Genomic DNA, 21,091 nt, shown 5'->3' with positions numbered 1-21,091 from the left:
GGAAATTGTAAAAGTGTTGCTTTATTTACTTATGAAGGTGTTCCCATTAATATGTTGATTGAATTTTGTGTAGAAGTTTTGAATTACATGAATGTTTAATTGTACTGTAGTTAAAAGGTTAAGCACTTCTCACAGAAAGCTACTGCTTGCTGTTCTGGTGCCAAAAGTGAACCTGGATGGCACGTGAACAGAAAACAGCACAAAAATGGTAGGAATGGACCTGGAATAAAATGGCCAGGCCACACATACGCAAGGGTAGCCAAGTCCCATGTAGCTGGGAGGTGCACATATGCAGACCTCAGGTGGGAAAGAAAGTATAGATCTTGAGAATTGCGGCATACAGATGGAGGAGCAACAGAAGTAAAGACCTTGGAGAGAATGGAAAACAACATTGTCTGCGTCCAGGCTGCTTCCAGGAGCATGGACCAAAAGCAGCTGCTCAACTATTGCCTATTGTTAAGTATTTCTGTTCAAATCATTTACTTAATACATTCTCTCAACTTGTTGCACTGAAATCATCATTATCTGTTGCTTTTTTGTCATGTCCCAAAAACTCAATAAGGTCAGGGGCTCTTACAGACTTGCAGGCCTAGGTGGCACAAGACTAAAACCACCTTTGATTTGTGAGAAACAGGACTCGACCAACCATATAAAAATTGCGGTGACAATAGCAGATCAGAATTCTGCAGAGTAACCTCTTGACTCCCCAAAGCCTAGCATCTGCAACACTCGAGTCATCCAGGACTAAGCAGCCCACTTTATTGCCATCCCATCCACCACCTTCAACATTCACTCCCTCCACCACTGACACACAGTGACAGCAGTGTGCACCATCTACAAGGTGCACTGCTGCAATTCACCAACACTCCTTCAATAACACTTCCAAATCCATGACCTCTACCATCGAGAGGGAAAAGGGCAGCAGATGCCTCGGAACACTATCACCTCCCTCACAGCAACCTGGCACCATACACCTTCACCTGAACCACATGGACTGCAGCACTTCAAGAAAGCAGCACCACATCACCTTCTTGAGGGCAATTAAGGATGGGGAATAAATGCTGGCTTTGCCATGTCACCCACGAGCCATGAATGAGTGGAAACAAGACAAGAAGTGGTATAGTGCCCTTTGAGGAGGATTCTAATTTTATCCAGGAATGAGTTGATCAATAAGTTAAGCAGACAGATTTACTAAACTGATAACACACGTGGCCTTTTATTGTGCCAAATGGGTGGTAAGTATGATTAAAAAAAAGGAAAAAGAATTAACTTTTAAAAAGACAGGTCCAGACCTTGGAAACATCTTGAGACATCTACGCATGTCGTGTCGAGGACAGCGGCCTTCCGGAGGAGTCCAATTTGACTCTTTCTTCTTCGGTTGCTGCACCGCGGATCTCTCTGTCGGCTGTTCCAGTTCGTTGGTTGTGTCATTGGGGTCGCTGTTGGCCTCTTGGTGTTTGTGGAAGAACTCCCTCAGCCTCATTCGCTTGAATTCCTCTGTGTCTGCTGCGAAACTGATGGGGTCAATTTTGGTGGTGGGGCAGAAATTGAGCCCTTGGCTGAGAACTTCGATTTCATCTGGTTGAAGTGTGTAGTCTGACACGTTAACAATGGACTTCCCTGCAGTGGTACTGTTTTCTATTCGGGGGAGGCTTGGTTGCTGCTGGTGGTGATGCCAAGTTTCCTGTTCTTGGTGTGCATGTAGGTGGCATAGTTCTGTTGTCTCGTCTGCTTGGTGGTATTTCACAGCTGGTCTGCATCCTGAGCGCAAGTTGAGAATGAGAACTCTATCGTGGTTTCCAGGTTCCAATGTCAGCCCAAGAGGCCAACAGCGAATCCAATGAGACAGCCAATAAACTGGAACAGCCGACAGAGAGTTCTGTGCTGCAGCAACCGAAGAGGAAAGAGTCGAGTTGGACTCCCCCGGAAGGCCGCTGCCCTCAACTCGACATGGATGCCCAAGCCGTCAGGAGGTGCATCAATGCCAGATCCATTAGCCGCACTCACAAGACTGCCCCGAACGTCACCCAAGCACAATGCAACGCCATCCACGCTCTCAAGACCAATCACAACATTGTCATCAAACCAGCAGACAAAGGAGGAGCCACTGTCATACTGAACAGAACGGATTACTGCAAAGAAGTGTACCGACAGCTGAACAACAAGGAACACTACAGACAGTGATCCACAGATCCGACCAAAGAACATACCCGTCAACTCAACAGACTGATTAAGACCTTTGATCCGGACCTTCGGAGCACCCTCCGTGCTCTCATCCCACATACTCCTCGCGTTGGAGATCTCTACTGCCTCCCGAAGATACACAAGGCCAACACACCCGGCCGTCCCATCGTATCAGGCAATGGCCCAGCTATGGAAGGGCATCCTGAAACCCATCGTACAAGAACCCAGAGCTTCTGTCGCGACACTACGGACTTCTTACAGAAACTCAGCACCCATGGAGCAGTTGAACTAGGAACACTCCTCGTCACAATGAATGTCTCAGCACTCTATAACCAGCATCCCCCACGATGACGGCATTGCTGCAACTGCTTCAGTACTCAATGCCGACAACTGCCAATCTCCAGAGACAATTCTATAACCCAACCACTTCACCTTCAACAACCAGTTCTTCATCCAGACACACGGAACAGCCATGGGGACCAAATTCATACCTCAATATGCTAACATCTTCATGCACTGATTTGAACAAGACCTCTTCACCACATATCACCTTCAACCAATGCTATACACTAGATACATCGATGACATTTTCTTCCTTTGGACTCACGGCGAACAATCACTGAAACAACTATATGATGACGTCAACAAGTTCCAGCCCACCATCAGACTCAACATGGACTAGTCGACAGAATCGGTTGCATTCTTGGACACATGTGTCTCCATCAAGGACTGTCACCTCAGCACTTCACTGTACCGCAAGCCCACGGATAACTCATGATGTTCCATTTCTCCAGCTTCCACCCTAAACACGTTAAAGAAGCCATTCCCTTCAGACAAGCCCTCCATACACACAGGATCTGCTCAGATGAGGAGGATCGCAACAGACACCTCCAGGCGCTGAAAGACACCTTCATAAGAACAGGATATGGTGCTCGACTCATCGATCGACAGTTCCAACGCGCCACAGTGAAAAACCGCACCGACCTCCTCAAAAGACAAACATGGGACATAGCGGACAGAGTACCCTTTATCGTCCAGTACTTCCCTGGAGCAGAGAAGCTACGACATCTTCTCTGGAGCCTTCAACACGATGAAGATGAACATCTCGCCAAGGCCATCCCCACATCCCCACTACTTGCCTTCAAACAACTGCACAACCTCAAACAGACCATTGTCCGCAGCAAACTACCCAGCCTTCAGGAGAACAGTGACCATGACACCACACAACCCTGCCACAGCAACCTCTGCAAGACGTGCCAGATCTTCGACATGTTTGCCATCATCTCACGTGAAAACGCCATCCACCAGGTACATGGTACATACTCTTGCGACTCGGCCAACGTTATCTACCTGATGCGCTGTAGAAAACGATGTCCCGAGGCATGGTACATTGGCGAGACCATGCAGACGCAACAACAACGGATGAATGGACACCGCTCAACAATCACCAGGCAGGAGTGTTCCCTTCCTGTTGGGGAACACTTCAGCAGTCACGGACATTCAGCCTCTGATCTTCAGGTAAGCGTTCTCCAAGACCTTCACAGCACACGACAACGCAGAATCGCCGAGCAGAAACTGATAGCCAAGTTTCGCACACATGAGGACGGCCTCAACCAGGATTTTGGGTTCATGTCACACTATCTGTAACCCCCACGACTTGCCTGGGCTTGGAAAATCTCACTAACTGTTCTGGCTGGAGATAATTCACACCTCTTTAACCTGTACTTAACCCTCTCTCCACTAGCATTGTCTGCAGCTGTAAAGACCTGATTACCTGTTAAGATTCGCATTCCAACCATTATTTTGTAAATTGAGTCTGTGCCTATATATGCCCTGTTTGTGAACCCAACTCTTCACTCACCTGATGAAGGAGCAGCGCTCCGAAAGCTTGTGCTACCAAATAAACCTGTTGGACTTTAACCTGGTGCTGTGAGACTTCTCACTGTGCCCACCCCTGTCCAATGCCGGCATCTCCACATAAAAAGAAACAGCATCATTCCTCCCATGAGATATGAGGAGAAAGGTAAAACTGAAGTATTTTGTTGATTGAGAGCTTTTTAATTATAATTCATGTATACATAAACAAAATATGTATTTTGTATGTACAAATTTAATATTTCATACATTTTTTTGTAATGTTTGGAGCTACTGTGCAAAACAATCACTTTTTCGACTCTTCACTCTAACAAGAATTTTTTTCCAGGGTTCCATCAGTACTCTTGGGAGATTAAAAGATTTCTGTGGCTGGAAATGTTTAGGAAACACTGAACTGAAAAATTATCACAGTCAGTGAAGTACTATTTATTGTCCACTTTTTATAATGAACAAAGAAAGAATAAAGAAAAGTACAGCAAGGAAGAGGCCCTCTGGCCCTCCAAGCCTGTGCCGATCATGATGCCCTAGCTAAAAAAAACCTTCTGCCCTTACTGGGTCTGTATCCCTCTATTCCCTCCCTATTCGTGCACCCATCCAGATGTCTCTTAATTGTTGCTAATGTGCCTGCTTCCACCACCTCCTCTGGCAGCGTGTTCCAGGCACCCATCACTTTGTGTGTGAAAAACATCCTGCACACACCTCCCTTAAACTTTTCCCCTCTCACCTTGAACCTGTGCCTCCTTGTAATTGACACTTTCACCCTTGGAAAAAGCCTCTGACTATCCACCCTACCCATGCCTCTCATAATTCTGTAGACCTCTGTCAGGATTCCCCTCAGCCTCCGTCTTCCCAGTGAAAACAATCCTCCGTTAGTCAACCTCGCCTCATAGCCAAGACCCTCGAGACCAGGCAACTTCCTGGTGAATCTAAACTTGCTCTAAAAGAGAAATCAAGATTGAGATATGAGATTCAAGTAGAACCTAAAATATCATTTTTTTAAAAAGTTGTGGATTTTTAAAATCATATGTGAAATTTAAAGTTTCTCAATTATAAAATATGTTTTTCACCACCAGTGGTAATCGTTTAAACCCCACTTACATCTCTTTCAATGAGGCACCACGCTGAATGTCAAGGATTTTTACACCAAGATTACAATTGCAGATTCACACCATGTGATTTCTCAGTTTTAATCTGGGAGGATCTTTAATCAGCGCGTCCGTTTCCCCCGAGCAGAGATGATGAAAGCTTCCCCTGTTTCACTGCGCGACATACGGAGACCAGAAGTTGCTGTCAGTTTTTTCTGAGCAACAGCAAGATCCGGGTCATTGTAAACACAACCAAACATTTGCAAATTGTGCGGTAGCTACCAACATGTTGATGCCTCGGGGAATCCGCCCAACTGTTTGCCAGCTGATACGAGGCAAAAAAATGCAGCTTGTGCCGCTGAACCTGTACACGTAAAGTTAGAACTGGTTTAATGTTGGCAACAATATCATTTCGAAGTTTCGTATTTGCAAAAAGTTAAAGACGCTGTCAAAGGAAAATACTCCGATTGATGGGAATCTGAAATAGAAGTACGAAGTGCCGGAGTATTTCCAGCACTTCCTGTTTGTTATTTTTAAAGTAAAAATATAATGTTGTCCAGAACACTTCCAGACTTTTCCCAGGTTTATCCCAGTTATGGCAGGCGGATTTACATGGAACAGTCCAAATACGTAGATAAAGGAGTCAAACTTACCAGTTCCGACGAGAAAGTACTTGTGTTTGAAGTATCTGATGTTCTGTGTGTAGTGTCGAGTGTGAGAATTGGAACCCGATTTGTGTCTCTCCGTCCAGTGAACATAGGCTTGTCCTTTGGCGTGAATTTTAAGAACTTTCACCTCGATCTGAGCGTCAAGCTCTACAACAATCCGACCAGAGACCCACTCCCCGCTGGTGTAGGTGGGGACGCAGTTGTCAACAGCACGGTCAAAGAGGATTGTAAAACTCCTCACTTTCCCCATGACTGCGGCCGAGGAGCTGAGATGTAATTCGAGATCATTGCCAATCGGTGGAGTCAGCGGCGGGGTTTCGACCGAACGGAGCCACCACCCTGTTTGGAGTTTTAAATAATCAGCAGCCCGAGGCCCTTGCAGTTAGCTGCAAACTAACTCTGTTTCTATTCTGAGAAACTGGCATGGCAGGATTATTGTGTAATTTCACAAAACACACGCACGGTTGATTCATGGCAATTCCGTCTCACTGAAAGGGAAAAGACAACTATATTTTATTGATTTGATTTATTGTCACATGTATTAGCATACAGTGAAAAGTATTGTTTCTTGCGTGCTATACAGACAAAGCATACCGTTCATAGAGAAGGAAAGGAGAGAGTGCAGAATGTAGTGTTACAGTCATAGCTAGGGTGTAGAGAAAGATCAACTTAGTGCGAGGTAGGTCCATTCAAAAGCCTGATGGCAGCAGGGAAGAAGCTATTCTTGAGTTGGTTTGCCCGTGACCTCAGACTTTCGAATCTTTTTCCCAACGGAAGAAGGTGGAAGAGAGTATGTCCGGGGTACGTGGGATCCTTACTTATGTTGGCTGCTTTTCCAAGGCCGCAGGAAGTGTACACAGAGTCAATGTATGGGAGCCTGTTTTGAGTGATGGACTGGGCTACATTCATGACCCTTTGTAGTTTCTTACAGTCTTGGGCAGAGCAGGAGCCTTACCAAGCTGTCATACAACCAGAAATCTTTAGTTTTATGATCTCTCTCCTGTTTTAAGGCAGAGAATTACATTGTCCATATATTTTGTGTTACAGTTAGCATGTTAAATTAATGCTGCCTTCTGTTTTAAATCAGTACTGGGTACAGCCTGTTCATTGGGCAGCACGGTAGCACAGTGGAACTGGGTTCGATTCCCGGCTTGGGTCACTGTCTGTGCGGAGTTCCTCCGGGTGCTCCGGTTTCCTCCCACAGTCCAAAGATGTGCGAGTTAGGTTGATTGGCCATGCTAAAAAAAAAATTGCCCTGAGTGTCCTGAGATGTCTAGGTTAGAGGGATTAGTGGGTAAATATGTAGGGATATGGGGGTAGGGTCTGGGTGGGATTGTGGTCAGTGCAGACTCGATGGGCCGAATGGCCTCTTTCTGTACTGTAGGGTTTCTATGATTTCTATGATTGCCTGTTTGTGCTTATAACCAGTGCTATTTAAATGCTACCTACACTACTTGAAAGCACATACTTTGCGACCACTTTCATTAATCTTGGTCTGAGGAATTGAATGATCTCTACAGGATTGCTTAGAGTCAGTACACTGGTCAGTATTTAAAAACTCTGCGGTCAGCCTGAACGAGTACGCCACCACAGTAACTGACTTCATTAGTAAGCGTGTAGAAGACTGTGTGCCAAAGAAGCAAATTTGTGTGTTTCCCAACCAGAAACCATGGGTGAACAGGGATATCCAATGCCTGCTGAAGTCCAGGTCTGATGCATTCAAGTCAGGCAACCCTGAACTATACAAGAAATGATGTGGAAATGCCAGCGTTGGACTGGGGTGAACACAGTAAGAAGTCTCACAACACCAGGTTAAAGTCCAACAGGTTTATTTGGTAGCAAATACCATAGGCTTTCGGAGCACTGCTCCTTCGTCAGATGGAGTGGAAATGTGCTCTCAAACAGTGCAAACAGATACAAAATCAAGTTGCAGAATACTGATTAGAATGCGAATCCTACAACCAGCCAGGTCTTGAAGGTACACACAATGTGGGTGGAGGGAACATTAAACACAGGTTAAAGAGATGTATATTGTTTCCAGACAGAACAGCTAGTGAGATTCTGCAAGCCCAGGAGGCAAGCTGTGGGGGTTACTGATAATGTGACATAAATTCAACATCCCGGTTTAGGGCGAGGAGATCGAGCGTTCATCCAGGCTTTTAAGGATGGACTCTCTAGTTCTCACCAGGTCATCCTAAAAATGGGAGTGATTATGTCCCAAGATTACGATGAATTGGTAGAATGGGCTAGTGGCATACCTGCAGATGGATAGGAGAGATCTTAGTTTTTGTATTTCAGTGTGTTTGTGAGATCTGGTAGCTTGTCGAATGTAGGTGGTTGTTGTTGTAATTAGATTGAGAGCAGGGAGCTCTTTGTTCCTGTGGAATGTTTGCTACAGGCAGTGGGTGCAGTGTATTGCACCTTGGTTTAGCCTCAGGGGGCTGGGAGAGTGTTAAAACTGTTAAAGATTAAAGTGATAGGATTTCTTGAATTTACTTCTGTTTTGAGTCAATTACAGTTTGGAAGAAAGAAGAATAAAAGCGACTGTCTTAATCAATGTTCTGTATTCTCTTTGAATGTTTTACACTCATCCCAGTCTGAAATGATAAGTTTGAATGAAAAAGGATGTACTGTGGAATGACTTATGGAAGCTTCCATGTGTGTGTGTGTGTTTAAACAAAGTGGTTGCGTGGATGCTTTGTTGTTGTTTGCTTTAATGTTTTAATGTTAAGAAAGAATTTAAATCTTGAATGAAAAAGGATGTGCTCTTTCCTTTGTCTTGAAGTAGAAATTATAAGAGTTAGTTGAGGAGTTAAGAAAAGAAAATAAGTTATTTTTTGGAAAGGTAGAAAAGCAGGAACAAAAGACTAAGGTAAATATATTGTCTATGAGTCAGTTTAAAGTATACCAAGTCAGTGAAATACAGTATTAATCGCAGAATATCGCGATTTACGAACGTCAGATAGTTTAGTATTCTGAACTAGTTAAAATTATGTACTGCCATTGGAATTTCATGTGCCATTTATTGTTCAAGGTTTGCCAAATATAAAAACACTGCAAAGCTTAAAATCTAGCCAGTTAAGAAACCAAAATGCTCCTAATTAAATAACTGGTATGTAGTGTACCTGCTTTGATTTTGATTCGGCGCCTGTTACTTTTCCTAGAGTGCGGGGGTTTCGATCTGGAGCTCAGTTTAAAAATAGAAACGGCTTGAATTAAAAGGGTTACGATGTGTAAAGTGGTATGATACAACTGCCACTTGATTATTTTTTATTATACAGTATAGCACTGCCATATAGACACAAGAATAACATCAAATCCTGAAAAGCCTTAACCAACTTTGTATGATATATTCATATACTATATTGGGTATTGATAAAGACATAATTATTTTGTGAAGTACTGTGGTGCAGCGCTTGCACGCAAACAAATGATCAAATTAGAGATAATGTAAGAGTACTCATATAAAGATCGGAACTGTATGGCATGTGATTTTAATGGGGAAAGCGATGTCTTTTGATAAGATTACATACAAATGAATGGATGTCCAATTGCAGCCAAAAAAGGCCAGTACAAAGTGTTATTTAATTCACACTAAGCTTGCTATGGGAGGGGGATATATAGTTAAAATGTATAATGCACTAGGTAAAGCCATACAAACATCAGGGAGAAGGTGGACAGAGTATTGCCCACTATTTTAAAGAAATTAAGAGCTACCACAAACCGGACAACCGGATTAACCCCTTATGAACTAATGACAGGACGGGTGATGCAACTACCAGAAAGCATCATAACAGGTGGGACCGATGTCGGTCCACTAAAAGATAAAATCAAGAGATACGTTCTGGACCTGAGCACCCAGCTAAAAGGGATGCGCAAATTGGTAAAAGACAATCAGGAAATAAAAGACGCAGAGAGAGAGCTGGAAATGCTCCCTGATGTCCCAACAGTGGGAAGTCACGTTCTAGTGAAAACACTATCCGACAAACCAGGGTTTGCACCAAAGTGGAATGGGCCATATGAAATTATAATTAGTGGGGACACCTGTGCCTGTATAGACATAAGAGGGAAAGGTGTCTGGAAGCACTGGACGCAGCTGAAATTATACAAAGGAGATAAGTAGCTAAATTGATGAACCAACAGAACTGCTTTCCTCAACACAGGCAAAGACTGCAAGCAAGAGCTGGCGTGCGCGGGTTAATAAATGAAATAACTAAAAATTGAATTGTAGTGTTAAGTTTTATAACTGTTGCGAATATGTATGTAATCGCGTATGTATTTGTATTATTTTGCGTTGTGGCAACTGTAAATTTGACTGGGCTAGAAGATAACTTGTTTTACAAAGCCCACATACATTTACATGGGAATCGAACTGTATGTTACCCATTAACACAATCTGTAGAAGCCCTATTTGTAGCCACCCCTGGGTGGACCCCTCATGACTTATATACTGTAGATACATCAGAGACACCCTGTAAGGGACAAATTGGCAAATATAAAAGAGGTTTACAGGGGAGATGTGTGGGACTTGTAAACCCCACAAATCCTACATGCGAGGGGTCCCAACAGGAGGGAGGAAAAGCTTGCCCAGACACTGCAAGCTATCCGCTTTGTTTCACGGGGCAGAGATGGGGATGTGCCTATGCCTTAGTCCCTAAGAATGATTCTTGTGTACAGACACAGTGTGTCCGTCAACATTGTCGTATTAACAAGGGACAGATTACTTGTATTTGTGACGAATGGAAATGTTTAAATATAACCGCGGGAAGACAGCTTATTTGCGGGCAATGTAATGGGACTCACGTAAGCTCAGCCAAATGGACATACCCCTTTGATACTTACCAGGTGGTGGGATCAAACGGGAAGCCAAATAAACTGAACAATTGGCAGTATGAGCAAACTCACAATCGGGACACTAAATGTTACCGGGCTAAGAAGGGGTATGTATTCCTCTTCAATGGTACCTACATGACAGAAACACCAAACCTCCCAAACCGTTTTGCGGTAGGGACAATCGGGCCACTGACTGTTCTATGCCCTCAGAAGGGGTACATTCGGAGGAGAATAGTAACCCGGGCTATTAGCAGGGAATTCTGCGCTGACTGGGAAACCCCGGGTACACTGGGATCCTCACTGGGGTATGGGTTCCTCGGAGCTTTATCTCTAGGAGGGTCAGCCGGGGTAATTGGAGCAAAGAATAGAAACCATATTGTTTGTGGGCTAACAATCCTGGGAAACAGCACTTCAAAAGCATTGGAGGCTGTCCACCAAGAAATGGCTGAGTTAAGATTGTATGCTCAGCAGACACGATACGCAGTGGACTACCAGTTAGCACAACAAGGGGGAGTATGTGCCATCATAGGCAACAAATGCATAACCCATGTCACAGATGAGTCTTACAATATTACACAAGTCATCAATGACATCAGGACGCAACTCGATAACTTTAGACAGGGACCCAAAAGAGGAGGTAGTTGGCTGGCTTGGCTGGTGGGAGAATCCTGGGAATCGTACCTGTTACATGGGTTGATTATACTCATTGTCATTATACTTGTCTGTTGTCTGACTGTGGGATGCCTTAAAGCCTGTTTTAAAATAATGTTGACAAGAATTGTGCCAGGAGCCAGTGTGTACACCGAAGAAGAACCCCTAATGAAGATTCCCGAAGACGTCAGAAGAAATGAAGATACTGGAAGAAATAAAGACATCAAAAGAAGCAAAGAAGGAGAGAAGAACGAGAACCTGTATATGTGAATGTATGATTGGTGGTCTGAGGATTGTCCAAGCTATAATCCGACCAACAGGACGGACTGTAAAGGGGAAAATACAAGGGGGGCACACTTTAAAATGGCAACACAAGAAAGCACATTCTAAAATGGCTGCCTGGCACACACAGGGTTAACTGGGAAAGAAGCCAGAAAGACGGCCACAGGCTCCCGCTGTTCAGAAATAACGTCAAGCCAGAATCCTGACAGACAAACCACTTACAAAGTACAGACAGTGACTCATAGCAAACAAACACCTCAGGAAGCCAAAGCCAAGGGTCGAAACATCTTTTAAGATAAGGAAACCCCTAAACAAAGAGCCTCGCTTAATGTTACAGGAACGCGGGAAATATAAATGCGAGGGAACCGATTAGCACCTGCACAAGACGAAACTAGCCATTGATAGACCCATTCATAAAATGTTAAATGTCTATACCTGTTTGTACTCTTGTAAACATGGGGAAATGTACCCATTCATGAAATGTTAAATACTTGTACTCACTTAAACAATGTGATAATGTTCGAATCACCGGTATGCCCATTGTGTAAAGGATATAAAAATGAACCGCTCCCGGTATACAATTGAGAAAAGCAGTGTTCTACGAACAAAGTGCCTTATCTCCCGGAGCTCCGTTTAATAAATCGTATTTTCTGAATCTCGAAGTCTGACTACTGGTGGATTTTTCCCACAACAGAACATATGTCTATCCAGTATGATGTTCTTTACTGACATGCAGATGTGCTCGAATTTCCCCCTCCATTTGAAAAACGAAGGACTAGTGTTTCTCAACCACCTCAGGACCCACTACATTTAGGAAAATGTATGCCTGTGCCTTCTTTATCTGAAAGGTCGGCACCATAGTAGGACGCCACGCTTTAAGTTGTCTGTGGCGTTTTTGTCAGACATGAGTAGGTCGATGTGGCAAAGTCCCAGTGCCGTTCTGCCAACTCCGAACACCATGTAGAAGTATTGGGTTGGAGTAACCAGCGACCAGGGACGAACAACAGGAGATGTTTCTTAATGATAACTGAGCAGCTCTTACATAGTCTGCCCCTGCCCGGGAGGACTGCCATGCTCCCGACACCATTTTGTACCCGTGTCACCCGAACATCCACATGACCACTCAGTCTATAGTAAGCCGTCTGAGAGACCCTTCTCCAACTGTTTCAGTGGCACCATCTCTTTCGGGAGATACCAGTCCTTTAATTGGGCCAAAGGCATTGAGAGCCTGGTTGCCATGGATAATAGGATGGTGAGCTCTGAGGCAGCCAATTAGGAGGTGCCTCCAGGAATCCATGTCTGATTCCCGACACATCTGGACTCAGGAGCCACGCTTGGCCCTGACACTGGTGGGAAAATCCTGCCCTTATTCTCTCTCATCTCTTTAAATTTCAATTCCCTTGTTTGTTCCCTTTGTAAATCCTCTTCATCCTTCTGAAATTGATTGCTCTCCTCTTGATACTGCCAGGATTTTATAGAATGGAAATCTCTCAAATATTCATTAAAAATATTTTTTTAGCTTTAAGCACTGAAAATGTTGATTATTCAAGTTGCAGGAGTATTTCTGAGGATGGAGGAGCTCCAATGACAGTAAATAATTTCTGGATGGTGGATAACTGACAATGGGCTCCCTTTGCTGGCGAGACCGTATCTGCTGAAACCTAACACAAAGCTGTGTCAATAATTTCCAATCAGTTGTTATTTTTTTACCTTGGTTTTGGTCTATTGCACCATCATGTGGCCAAATAGTGGTATTGAACTTTGGTTATTAAAAAAAACTAACAGCAGCTGAACTGGGTGGGATTACATTTTCAAACAGGTTGCTCAGTATAATATGCAGCTCTTTTTCACATGGCTCTGGAAGCAGTTATAGTCTAATGTTGAAGCTTCAGTTGATGCAGTGTGAGTGGTTGTGATGCCACTGGAAATTGATCTCTCCGGGCAGAAGTTCAGAGTCTACATGATTTGATTTGATTTGATTTTGATTTGATTCATTATTGTCACATGGGAGTCCTTGTTCAGGATTCTCTTAGTGTTGGTATGCAGGTTCAGTCGGCAGTTAGGAAGGCAAATGCAATGTTAGCATTCATGTCGAGAGGGTTAGAACACAAGAGTAGGGATGTACTTCTGAGGCTGTATAAGGCTCTGGTCAAACCCCATTTAGAGTATTGTGAGCAGTTTTGGGCCTCATATCTAAGGAAGGATGTGCTGGCCTTGCGAAGGGTCCAGAGGAGGTTCACAAGAATGATTCCTGGAACGAAGAGCTTGTCATATGAGGAACAGTTGAGGACTCTGGGTCTGTACTCGTTGGAGTTTAGATGGATGAGGGGGGATCTTATTGAAACTTACAGGATACTACGAAGCCTGGATAGAGTGGACGTGAGGATGTTTCCACTGGTAGGAAAAACTAGAACCAGAGGGCACAACCTCAGACTAAAGGGACGATCCTTTAAAACAGAGATGAGGAGGAATTTCTTCAGCCAGAGAGTGGTGAATCTGTGGAACTCTTTGCTGCAGAAGGCTCGTGGAGGCCAGGTCACTTGTTTTTAAGACTGAGATAGATAGGTTCTTGATTAATAAGGGGAAAAGGCAGGAGAATGGGGATGAGAAAAATATCAGCCATGATTGAATGGCGGGAGCAGACTCGATGGGCCGAGTGGCCTAATCCTGTTCCTATGTCTTATGGTCTTATGTATTAGTATACAGTGAAAAGTATTGTTTCTTGCACGCGACACAAACAAAGCATACCATTCATAGAGAAGGAAAGGAGAGAGTGCAGAATGTAGTGTGTGGTAAACCACTGTTAAGCTAATTGTCTGTGTGTGTGTGTGACATGCCTGGGCATGCCCCTGCCGGCCCTGCCTGAGACTCCTCCCCTGCTAGTCCAGGTATAAAGGTGACTGCTCCCAACCCCCCTGCCTCAGTCTCTGGACCAGTTCATCAGCATGGGTGTGCTCCAAGTCTTTTGCGAATAAAAGCCTATTTGTTCTTGCATACAAACTAGTCTTTGCTTGATTGATAGTGCATCAATTTTATTCGCAAAAAGTTTTGGGATGGAGCAGATACTAAAACCCAATAGATTAGAATTGGATCCTCAAGCTGTAGGAGCCTCTAACAGCTTCGATCACTGGCTGCGATGTTTCGAAACTTTGCTCACCACCTCCGCCTCCGTCGTCCGGACCGAAACCGACAAGTTACACGTGCTCCACGCCCGGGTAAGCGATCAAGTATTCTCAATGATTAGAGACGCTGAAACTTACGAGGATGCGATCGAACTTTTAAAAGGCCTGTACAACAAACAGACTAATGTAATCTACGCCAGACATCTTCTGGCTACTCGCAGACAACAGCCAGGAGAATCAGGCGACCAATTTCTGCGTGCATTGCGAGCACTTGGCAGGGGCTGCAACTGCAAGGCCGTAACAGCTGCCCAAAACACTGAGGACTTAATCAGAGATGCCTATGTCACGGATATCAGGTCAAACTATATCCGACAACGACTGCTGGAACAGGGTGGGCTGGATCTACAAAAGACTGTAGCGCTTGCCGACTCGTTAGAGGTGGCTTTCCGTAATCTCGAGGCCTACACCCCCGACCACGGGGGTACAGTCGTGGACGCCGCAGTCGCCGCCACCACTGTACTCGGGAAGGCCGCAGGCCTATGCCACGCCACGTCGCACCAATGACCCGACCGCTGCGGCAGTCTCTGGAGGCCCGATGTGCTACTTCTGCGGCCTGGGGAAGCATCCCCGACAACGCTGCCCGGCGAAGGATGCGATCTGCTCCGGGTGTGGAAAGAAGGGCCATTACGCGAAGGTATGCAGGGTGAAGTCAATCTCCAAGTCCAGTAGCGCCGCGTGCGACCCGCCATCTTGGACGCCTTCAGCCATGTATAAGCTGTGCAGGCCGCCATCTTGGACGCCTTCAGCCGTGTGTGAGCCGTGCGGGCCGCCATCTTGGACGCCTTCAGCCGTGTGTGAGCCGTGCGGGCTGCCATCTTGGATGCCTTCAGCCGCGCCGCAAAATCCAACAGTGGCTTCGGTTACGCTGGACCAATCCAGGCCTCACCAACTCGCCAGGTCCATGATGGACATCGAGGTAAACGGTCGCACGACAAACTGTTTATTTGACTGTGGGAGTACGGAGAGCTTTGTTCACCCTAACACAGTGAGTCGCTACGCCCTTTCAGTACTGCCAGTGAAGCAAACAATCTCATGGTTTCAAAGTCCCACTCGGTGGATGTGCTCGGGTACTGCGTGGCGACCCTGACTGTACGGGGCACAGTGTACAAAAACTTCAGGCTCCTCGTGCTGCCACAACTCTGCGCTGCCGTACTCCTGGGGCTAGATTTACTGAGTCACCTTAAGAGCGTCACCATGGAGTATAATGGGCCTTTTCCCCCGCTCTCTGTTTGCAATCACCAGTTCTTAGATCACCCACCGCGCACCACCTGCAGCCTCTCAACCCTTAAAGTCGCCCCTCCCTCACTGTTTGAAAATCTCACCCCCGATTGCAAGCCCATCGCCACCAAGAGCAGACGGTACAGTGCTGGAGACAGGGCTTTTATCAGGTCCGAAGTACAATGGCTCCGAGAGGAGGGGATCATTGAGGCCAGTACCAGCCCCTGGAGAGCCCAAGTAGTAGTTGTTAAGACTGGGGAGAAACATCGCATGGTCATTGACTACAGTCAGACCATTAACCGCTACACGCAGCTGGACGCGTACCCCCTTCCCCGCATATCTGACATGGTTAATCAGATTGCGCAATATCGGGTGTTCTCCACCATAGACTTAAAATCTGCATACCACCAGCTCCGTATCCGCCCGGAAGTCCGCCAATATACTGCCTTCGAGGCGGATGGCCGCCTCTATCACTTCCTTAGGGTCCCCTTCGGCGTCAGCAATGGGGTCTCGGTTTTCCAGCGTGAGATGGACCGAATGGTAGACCAGAACGGGCTGCGGGCCACCTTCCCGTACCTGGATAACGTCACCATCTGCGGCCATGATCAGCAGGACCACGACGCCAACCTCCACAAATTCCTCCACACCGCCACACTCCTAAATCTGACCTATAATAAGGAGAAGTGCGTATTCCGCACACGCCGCCTCACCATCCTTGGTTGTGTTGTGGAAAACGGGGTCATCAGTCCCGCTCGCGACCGCATGTGTCCCCTCCTGGAACTTCCCCTCCCCACCAGCCTCAAAGCACTGAGGAGATGCCTGGGCTTCTTCTTGTATTACGTCCAGTGGGTCCCCAATTATGCGGATAAAGCCCGTCCGCTCATCAAATCCACCTCTTTCCCCCTGACGGCAGAGGCCCGCCTGGCCTTCGACCGCATGAAAGCAGACATCGCGAAGGCCACGATGCACGCTGTAGACGAATCCATCCCGTTCCAGGTGGAGAGCGATGCGTCTGACTTCGCCCTAGCTGCCACCCTTAACCAGGCGGGCAGACTCGTGGCCTTCTTCTCACGAACCCTCCAAGGCCCTGAAATTCGACACTCCTCTGTCGAGAAGGAGGCCCAAGCCATAGTGGAAGCTGTACGGCACTGGCGCCACTATTTAGCTGGTAAACGATTCACCCTATTCACGGACCAACGGTCAGTTGCATTCATGTTTAACAACATGCAGCGGGGCAAGATCAAAAATGATAAAATATTGAGGTGGAGAATCGAGTTTTCCACCTACAATGACCACATCTTATACTAGCCCGGGAAGCTCAATGAGCCCCCAGACGCCCTGTCCCGGGGAATATGTGCCAGCGCACAAATAGACCAATTGCAGACTCTCCACAACGACCTCTGTCACCCGGGGGTCACCAGGTTTTTTCATTTCATTAAAGCCCGTAACCTGCCCTACTCCATTGAGGAAGTCAGGTCTATAACCAGACACTGCCAGGTCTGCGCAGAGTGCAAGCCACACTTCTATCGGCCAGACAGAGCACACCTCATAAAGGCCACCCGCCCTTTCGAACGCCTAAGCGTCGACTTCAAAGTCCCCCTCCCCTCTTCTGACTGCAACATATACTTCCTCAACGTCATTGACGAATATTCACGTTTCCCCTTCGCTATTCCCTGCCCGGATATGACCTCGGCCACGGTCGTCAGGGCCCTGCACAGCCTCTTCACCCTGTTCGGTTTCCCTAGCTATATCCATAGTGTCGTGGACCTCAGTTTGGTTCCTCCCCTCGGCACCTAGTATAAATGTGGCTGTCTCTTCCCCCTTGTTCAGTCCAGGTCGGTTACTTGTTGGGATCTGCTCCTGATTCTGTTGTGAATAAAAGCCTACACTTGTATTGGCACATAGGTAGTCTTTCGCCTTATTGATAGCGCATCAATTTTATTCACAACAGTTGACCAACATGGAGCAGTTTCTAAAACCCGACAAGTTAGCATTAGACCCTCAAGAGGTCGGAGCCTCTGATAAATTTGATCACTGGCTGGACTGCTTCGAAGCATTCGTCGACACCGCCACGGCCATCGACACCGACGACGCTAAACTCCACGTGCTCCGCGCCCGGGTAAGTGAAGCTGTCTACGGTATCTTCCGGGACGCTGCTACATACGCGGACGCTATTGAGCTCCTAAAAGGGCAGTTCCGAAAGAGCCCTAACGTGGTCTACGCCAGACATCTCCTAACTACCTGCAAGCAGCAGCCAGGAGAATCGTGCGCCCAATTTCTGCGCGCCCTGCGGGTCCTAGCTCGAGCTTGTGACTGTAAGGCTGTTACAGCAGCTCAGAACACGGAGGACCTGATCCGCGACGCCTACGTTGCGGGCATTGAGTCTACATACATCCGGCAGCGCCTGCTGGAACAAGATGGCCTGGATCTCCAAAGAACGGCCACGATGGCTGAAATGCTAGAAGCTGCCTCTCACAACCTCGGGTCCTACCCTGCATCCCGTTCTATCGACGGCTCCACCGCGACGGCTGTTCCGGCGGGGCCCAAATGTTACTTTTGTGGCCTATCCAAGCACCCTCGGCGTCGCTGCCCGGCGACGGATGCGATTTGCTCCGGATGCGGTAAGCGAGGCCACTTCGTTAAAGTCTGTCGGGCGAAGCCGCTTCCGAAGCCTCGTGGCGCCACGTGTGTTCCGTGGGCGCAGCCATCTTTAAGGAAGGGGGCGGCTGCGCGTGAATCGCCATCTTTAATGCGGTCACCGGAAGTGCAGGAATCGCCATCTTTGAGACTAGCATCAAGACGCGCCGAACAGGAAGCGTTATCCGTGACGTCATCAGATGGATTCTTCCTGGATTCGACGGTGGCATCGATTTGCCTGGACCAGTCGCAGCCTCATCAACTCTCCAAGTCAATAATGGAGATCAAGGTAAATGGCCATGCAGAAAACTGCCTGTTCGACTGCAGGAGCACAGAAAGTTTTATACACCCTCGCACAGTGCGTCAATATGCCCTTCCCGTGCGACCCTGGAGCCAGACCATCTCCATGGCCTCGAATTCTCACTCAGTGGAGGTCCTCGGGTGCTGTTTGGTGACGCTGACGGTACAGGGCACAGTCTACGAGCGTTTACGGCTCCTCGTGCTGCCGCGACTCTGCGCAGCTGTACTGCTGGGGTTAGATTTCCTCAGCCATCATAGGAGCGTCACCCTGCAGTATGATGGCCCTTATCCCCCGCTCTCCGTCTGCAATGCGCCGTCACTGCAGCGCCCCTCGCGCACCACCTGCAGTCTCTCGACCCTCAAGATCACCCCCCTCCCCTTATTTGATAACCTCACCCCGGATTGTAGGCCGATAGCCACCAAAAGTAGGCGCTATAGTGCGGATGACCGGGCCTTCATTCGGCCCGAAGTACGTTTGCTCAGGGAAGGGATTATCCAGGCCAGCACCAGCCTCTGGAGGGCGCAAGTGGTCGTAGTTAAATCGAGGGAGAAACACCACATGGTGATTGACTACAGCCAGACCATAAACAGGTATACCCAACTAGATGCGTACCCTCTTCCCCGCATCGCGGGCATAGTCAACCGCATCGCGCACTATAGGGTTTTCTCTACGATCGATTTGAAATCGGCTTACCACCAGCTCCCTATCCGCTCGGAGGACCGCCCATATATGGCCTTTGAGGCGGACGGTCGCCTCTACCAGTTCCTCCGAGTCCCCTTTGGTGTCACCAATGGGGTCTCAGTCTTCCAGCGGGCCATGGATCAAATGGTGGACCAGCACGGACTACGGGCCACTTTCCCGTATCTGGATAACGTCACCATCTGCGGCCATGACCTGCAGGACCATGATGCCAATCTACAAAAATTCCTTCGTACGGCCACACTCCTGAACCTCACATATAATGAGGCTAAGTGTGTTTTTTGGACACGCCGCCTCGCCATCCTTGGGTACGTGATAGAAAATGGTGTCCTTGGTCCCGACCCAGCCCGTATGCGTCCCCTTATGCAGCTTCCCCTCCCTACTACCCTCAAAGCACTGAGGAGATGTCTGGGCTTCTTCTCCTACTATGCCCAGTGGGTTCCCCGTTATGCGGATAAAGCCCGTCCGCTTCTAAAATCGACCTCTTTTCCCCTGGCGGAGGAGGCCCGTTGGGCCTTCGACGACATCAAAGCGGACATCGCGAAGGCCGCGATGCACGCTGTGGACGAATCCATCCCATTCCAAGTGGAAAGTGATGTGTCTGACTTTGCCCTAGCCGCCACCCTTAACCAGAGGGGCCGTCCGGTGGCCTTCTTTTCCTGGACCTTACAAGGCCCTGAGATTCGACACTCCTCGGTCGAGAAGGAGGCCCAGGCCATCATGGAAGCCATCCGGCATTGGCGCCATTATCTTGCGGGCCAACGATTCACCTTAATTACGGACCAGCGGTCCGTTGCCTTCCTGTTTAACACCAGGCAAAAGGGCAACATTAAGAATTACAAGATCTTGCGGTGGAGGATTGAGCTCTCCACCTACAGATATGACATCATGTACCGGTCTGGGAAGCTCAATGAGCCCCCAGATGCCCTGTCCCATGGATCATGTGCCAGCGCCCAACTAGACCAGTTACAGTCCCTCCATAACGACCTCTGTCACCCGGGTGTCACCAGATTTTTCCACTTTGTCAAGTCCCGTAACCTGCCCTACTCCCTCGAGGAAGTCCGGACGATTACCAGGCAATGCAGGGTCTGCACTGAGTGCAAACCGCAGTTCTACCGGCCAGGTAGGGCGCACCTGGTGAAGGCCACTCGCGCGTTTGAGCGCCTTAGCATTGATTTTAAAGGTCCCCTCCCCTCCTCTAACCGCAATGTTTATTTCCTGAATATCATTGATGAATACTCACGTTTCCCTTTTGCCTTCCCCTGCGCGGACATGACCACGGCTACAGTGATTCTGACCCTGACCACGCTCTTCACCCTGTTCGGCTTCCCAGCCTATGTTCATAGCGAGCGTGGGTCCTCTTTCATGAGTGGGCGGCACGGTAGCACAGTGGTTAGCACTGCTGCTTCACAGCTCCAGGGTCCTGGGTTCGATTCCCGGCTTCGGGTCACTGTCTGTGTGGAGTTTGCACATTCT

At 47.6% G+C, this 21,091-nt stretch overlaps 1 protein-coding gene across 1 annotated transcript in view; it reads right to left on the bottom strand.

Annotated features, from left to right (window-relative positions):
- Positions 1-6,219, bottom strand: part of LOC144495016 (arrestin domain-containing protein 3-like) — a 53,722-nt gene extending 47,503 nt beyond the window's left edge. The window contains exon 1 of the mRNA XM_078214791.1: positions 5,798-6,219. Within this exon, the coding sequence (XP_078070917.1) occupies positions 5,798-6,062 (265 nt within the window). The 5' untranslated portion in view covers positions 6,063-6,219. The remainder of the gene's footprint in view (positions 1-5,797) is intronic.
- Between the last annotated feature and the right edge of the window lie 14,872 nt (positions 6,220-21,091).

This window comes from Mustelus asterias, chromosome 6 (assembly GCF_964213995.1).
Source record: "Mustelus asterias chromosome 6, sMusAst1.hap1.1, whole genome shotgun sequence".
In the NCBI taxonomy this organism is placed as follows: Eukaryota; Metazoa; Chordata; class Chondrichthyes; order Carcharhiniformes; family Triakidae; genus Mustelus; species Mustelus asterias.
This window is presented reverse-complemented; position numbering and strand designations above follow the sequence as displayed.